The sequence below is a fragment of the Panthera pardus genome, unplaced genomic scaffold (assembly GCF_024362965.1).
Source record: "Panthera pardus isolate Hobbes unplaced genomic scaffold, ASM2436296v1 HiC_scaffold_10, whole genome shotgun sequence".
Classification (NCBI taxonomy): Eukaryota; Metazoa; Chordata; class Mammalia; order Carnivora; family Felidae; genus Panthera; species Panthera pardus.
In genome coordinates, this window is record NW_026526655.1 from 23,599,373 (window position 1) to 23,605,372 (window position 6,000).

The window sequence follows — 6,000 nt, forward strand, 5'->3', positions numbered from 1 at the left end:
ATCTGTCTAGTATTCCTTCAAAGAACATTGTTAAACTCCATTTCCGAAATTCATTTTTCCCTCCTTTCTATTCTCTTTAGGTCTAGCTATTGCCTTTCTGCCTGCTTAATGCTAAGTTGACATCTAATATTGTGCCTAGTGTTCTAGTCTCCTCTTGCCCAGGGTAAGGTCGGTGATTCCACTTCCTCTCTGACCTGCAGCCACAGCCCTTAGCACCACCCATTTCTAGGCCACATTCGGTATCCCAGAATCAGAGCCTACACCCAGACTAAGGGTCCCACTCCACATCTCCCCTTGCTCTGAAAGAAATTTAGTAATACTTGTGATTTGCATATAATTTGCATATTATGTATCAGTTCCCTGATGGCACTTGGTCACCATGGGTGAACTGCCTGGCAGTTTCTGCACTGGCAGAATCTGTACCAGATCTCGACCTTGTAGATCCTATCAGAAAATAGGACAATATACGCAGAAACTGCCAGGAAACCCTAAATCCATCACAGTACTACAGAAGACACAACTGCAAGAAGCCTCAGAGAAGCATTTCAGCTGGCATAATGGAGTCGAGCTTGAGGTGACAGTTGATATGATGGGGTCGCAAACAAGGCTCTACAAATGAACCACAGCCAGAAAACTATAAATGATTTTTAGATGTGAACACCATACAAAGTGTTCCTCACACGCTCGTCTCTTCCCAGTGCTGCACTGGAGGTGCATCACTGCCAGCAGCAGCATCTTTACAAGGAACTGGAATGAAACACACAGTTAATTATATTTTACATGATTTCCCAAAGCTACTATAGACAGAAACTGCTTTGTAATCTTTGCCGTCACTGCAGAGCCAATGTACATAAAGGCAATCTAAAATCTAGCCTGGATCCTTCATGATCAACATTTTACTTACGAAATTGAAATAAAAGTACTGTAAATGGCAGACATCACAGCCATGGTTCCCTTTCTTAGGAATGCCAGTTTGAATAATATAACTTAACTGAATAATAGACACCGAAGATGGCAGATAAGTGGCTACCACTTGCTGCCACTTTCTCCACTGTTATTTGTTTTCTGCAGTCTTTCCCACCAAGTCTTCAGGAGGTCTCAGAATCTTATTAACACCACATACCAGGGAGCCACTACCAATTCAACAGACACGGCAAGAGTGGAAATTTATTGGCTACCCCTGCCCCAGACACCATTGCACATCTTCTGCCTCAGAAGGTGGAAAATAACTTTCTTTTCAAAATATAAGGCTCACTGTTCTCATAGCGGGTGGTGGTTTAAGTTTTTCCAACTTTATGCCAGGAGATCCAAAGATATGGGCTCTATAAAAATATAGATATACCTCTATCTGAAAATATGATGGCTAGTAGTTAAGAAATTTGTTTACAGCCTTATTATTCCAATTATATTCTTTAGACCAGCAGCACCAGCAACACCTGGGAGCTTATTAGCAATGCAGAATTTCAGCCCTCACTAGAACTTACTGAATTAGTCTTCATTTAAAGATCCATATCTTTGATTCATATGCACATTAAAGTTTGCCCAGACTAGAGGACACAACAAATTCTTTCTTTCCAAATAGCCTATGATTTTCATGCATGTAAAATTCAGCACTCCAGGCTTAGTAACATGCCTTTTGGTCTAGATTCTACATTCAGACTGTCTATCCTTGTATTTGAATATATGTAGGGTGCAACTAAGATGCCATGGACAAATTAATTTTCCCAATGATAATAAGAAATAGATGACTTGAGTACCTAACAATTATTAAGGATATCTGCTCACTCAATACTACAAAGATTCCAGAGAAGTAACATAAGAGATGGGAAAAATCACTAAATGTTAAAAATAATGAATGAAAAGACTGTTAAATGATAAAAATTCAATTTTAATTAAAGTTATCAGTGAATATTACTATTACAATGAATGATTGACTAGGGATATAATTTAAGAAAACAAGCATGCATCTTAGATGAGGTGTCTAAGTGTGTTCGCCATATTTCAGTTGACTAGTTTAATGAAATCTTTAATTTTGCACTTTCAGAAATAGTTGACTTTGGGACTGAATCCACAGTTGATCAGCTTCAAAAAACTGGTTTAAACTCACTCAACCCTCAGAAATTGCTGGTGGGGCCAGAGCAAACCTCTTCAGTGGTCAGCAAACTTATGTCCATGATCTAAGAAGCCAAATTCTTAGCATTGGAATGCGTTGAAAGATAAAATAATCAAAATCCAGCTAGAGGAGCAGAGAATCAGTGCAAAAGGAGGCAGATAACAAAGACAATACCTTGGGGGCTCCACTTTCCTAGAGTCCATGTATTCCGTTATTCTTCCTTGAACATTTCTTTTGACATGTAGCAACAAAATCAATTAAACACTAGCTTTCTTAGTACAATTCATTCCAGCTTGCATCTCCCAATTGGACTGCGCATTCCCACATGTCCCTAGCCATACATTAACTGTAGTTCCTACTCCATATGGAAAACCTTACCCAAGCTGTCCTGATTTCTAATAGAGAATTCATTCATAAGAGAACAATCAGCTTTCTTTACATACACTCGACCCTTTACAAAGCACATAGTTAAAATCTGGTCTTATGTTTTACAGTGTTGCAAGTATCTTTCTAATGAGGAGTTCTCCAGAGGATTCATGTGCTTTCATAAACAGATTTCTTCAAAGCTCTGGATATAGCTAAGAAAGGAACAATGTACATGTATGTTTGTATCTTGTGCTGAAGTTTAAAACATAAAAGCAATGATATTGTGAATTGCTTCAGAAGAGAAACAGATAACACCTGCCTTTACAGGTAGTAGGTTACAAAGAAGAGGTGTTGCAGGGGTAAGAATTATTTTTCCTGCATACATTCTCCAAACTTACAAAGAAAACGGGGACTTTACTTAATGAAGCCATTCCCCTCATGGTGGATCCTGGCTGTTTTCGGTTTGGGCCCTAATAATTTGTACATGTTCTTTACGTTTGAATGTTTAACAGCAAAGAAAAGGGTGACTTCCTGAAGAATTACAGTCAACCTCTTTTAAAGATTTAATATTGATATCTTGTTGTCTAGTATTCTAAGGAGCATCTGTTCAGTCATAAATAAGCGAAGCCCAAGACCAAATGCAGTAGAAGTGATTAAGTATATGTGCAAAGTAGAGAACATCAGATTTCTGATTCATTTGTGCATATTATAACTTTTATTTACCCACTGCAATAGCTCAATTAAATTACCTGAAAGCTAAACACTTTAAACCCAAGAAAGTCTCACTTCAGCAACTATCATAATTGCCTTAAGAAACAATGTCAAATAACATTATACAGTCAACTCTTAATTATGCATGTTAAGAGAGCCCAGGGATACAAGGATAATTGGCATTCAAAAGTAATCCTCAAACTTCATTTTAACTAAGAGTTAAAGCCTCACTTATGACTAAACTTCCCACCTAAACAATGAATGTAGGAAAACTAGCTATCTGTGTAGTTCTGCTATCCTTGGACTACCCTTTGGTTGAAATCCAAAACAGTAGTCAACTAAAGGGAGATGGAAGAAAAGCAAAAAGGCAAGATAATTCATAAACCGGATAATAAAATCCTAAAAAGTTAGAGTTGCTTATATTTACAAATGTGATTATTTGGAGAAATCTTTGTCAGGCAGGTTTTTTTTTTTTTTTTTTTTTTTTTTGCAAACTGCTATACGTTTGCAGTTGTAACCCAGTGATCGCCTGGAAAATTAAGTAAACCGAAAAGCTGTATTATATGGGAGTCCACCATTTATTCCACAGGGGTATCTGCAAAAAAGTTAACCCATTGTGATTGCCTCATGTTAACAAACCATGCGTTACAGAAATCATCTTAATGTAAACAAAAATAAGATGCTGGTTACCATTCACTACTAGGGACACTGAAAAACTTTATACTTGATGCAGTTAAGTTCTGTAAGAATTGTTGGCTCATTTTCGCATTTAAAAAGGAATTTTACTGGGGAAAGTAGCTATTTAGAGCTCTGAAAAGAGTACAATGCCTCATTTAAGACACTAAGGCACCTACATATTTCCTTTAAATTGATTTTGAACTATTGAAGCTTATATTCCTATAAAGATCATGTTTGCATTGAAGAAAATACCACATATTCTCTTTGATCTTTTCAACTAAGTTCTTCAAAGCTCCCTGAAGCACCGGTGTGTACAGAGCCTGAGTCAGGACAGGTGAACCAGTTTGCCAAAGCCCACAAAACCAATCATTGCCGAATCTCTGAAGTCTTGAATTAAAGCCGGGGGATTCAAAGTTGGACAAAGAAATAATAAAGCAGATTTTGGAGTTTCCTTGATATCTTTAAGAATAAAACAGATAACCGTCTCTCTCCTACCTGCCTTAAAAAAAAACTCTCCTTATCTCTCCAGTACAATTACTCTACATGCCCAGCGGAGGTGAGCTCAAAGGCCTTACCAAGAAATAGTGAACCTAATTATTCACATATGGCTATTCCATTTTTCTGGTATTTCCACTGATAATTGCTTATCACTGTCTGGTTTCTTCCTAACACCTCTGAGCCTTTTCAGCTCACCGGGTCATCATTTAGTTGCTTTAAAAAAATAAATAAATAAAAAAAAAAAGTAACAATTATTATTAAGTAGCCAAAATTGCAACTACCAAGGAAGTTGACGCTACCACAACAAATCATTTAAGCATTGGTCAACTGAACCATCTACAGAATCACAGGTTGAATATTCTGAGCTTCAGCTCCTTAAAAGGCAAAGGCCGAAGTCTTTCCCGGTCTCCTAACTTTCCCGACTGAATTGGTTCCCACGGTATTCCGCAGGTTTAGGGCTTATTTAGGAAAATCACTAAGCGAAAGGGGGGTTGAATCAATCTGTTGTACCACCTTAACATAAAACTTCCATCCAAAGTTTGCAAAGTGGTGACTAAGTACCAGATTCCTGAAGGTTCTTCCAACAGGAATGCGGCAGCCTAACACTCCGAAAAGGGGAAAAATTTAGCGGGTAGCTATCAGGGGAACACGGTGCGGGAGACGCCACCATGAGGTCCAAATGGCGTCTCGGCCGGCTTGGTAGCCACAAGCCTCAGAGGGCGCCCCCCAGTGGGAAGCCCGCGCCCTCGTCCCCAACCCGTTACCAAGGGCAGCGCCTGGAGGCCGCGCCTACACTTAAGGATACGCTCCAGGTAGTAGGCGCCCTCGGCGGCCACCGCCTCCGCGGTGTCCCGAGCAGCCGTCAAGCCCATGCCCAACGCTTCTTCCAGGACCCGCAGGGCCAAGGTGGGCAGTCCTTGCTTAGCAGCCATCTGAGGCGGAACGGCCCGCTGCCTCCCTAAGAGCAACTGCGAAGACGCCTGCCCGAGACCGCACGCAGCTCTCGCGAGACTCTGACACCCTCACGGCTTCCACCCAGCCAGTTCCGCGCACCTAAGGGTTGCTGCAGCCCAAAGCTTTAGGGCCCGCTGAGCTTCACTGGTTACCATGGCAACGTCGTTGCCTAGTTACCCTAGGACGCAGCTCCTGGAGTGGATGAGATAAAACGCAAGAAACAGTCGGCTTGGATTATATACATTTTGTTGCCGAGCCAGCTTGGGGTTTGCTTTGGTTTGGTTTTCATTTTAACCCTAGCATTTCTTTCTCACTTGGTTGGCTTCCCTAAATTGTCTTTCTCCCGGTTCTTGCATGCCCATATTCAGCTACCTAATTTTAAATGTGTGGAGAGCCCCCATTATCCACAGGGAAAACTCCTGGAAAAGAGGAAGAACCTCAGTGCCAAGAGGGAAAAAAAAAATTTTGTAGAAAGCATAATTGAGAGGTTAACTCAGGGGAACTACCAGCCTCAGACGCTGAGCAACAAAAAACTAGGATAGGGGCGCCTGGGTGGCTCAGTCGTTAAGCGTCCAACTTCATCTCAGGTCATGATCTCAGTTTGTGGGTTCGAGCCCCGCGTGGGGCTCTGTGCTGATAGCTCGGAGCCTGGAGCGAGCTTTGGATTGTGTCTCCCCCCC

General features: G+C 40.9%; 1 protein-coding gene across 2 annotated transcripts in view; it reads right to left on the reverse strand.

Moving 5' to 3' along the window:
• SPAG16 (sperm associated antigen 16) overlaps positions 1–5,399 on the reverse strand; it is a 1,004,062-nt gene extending 998,663 nt beyond the window's left edge. Inside the window, exon 1 of one of the 2 annotated variants that reach the window (XM_053905193.1) lies at positions 5,172–5,399. In XM_053905193.1, the coding sequence (XP_053761168.1) occupies positions 5,172–5,298 (127 nt within the window). In that variant the 5' untranslated portion in view covers positions 5,299–5,399. The remainder of the gene's footprint in view (positions 1–5,171) is intronic. The other variant, XM_019446088.2, reaches the window with a different exon arrangement.
• Positions 5,400–6,000: the final 601 nt, after the last annotated feature.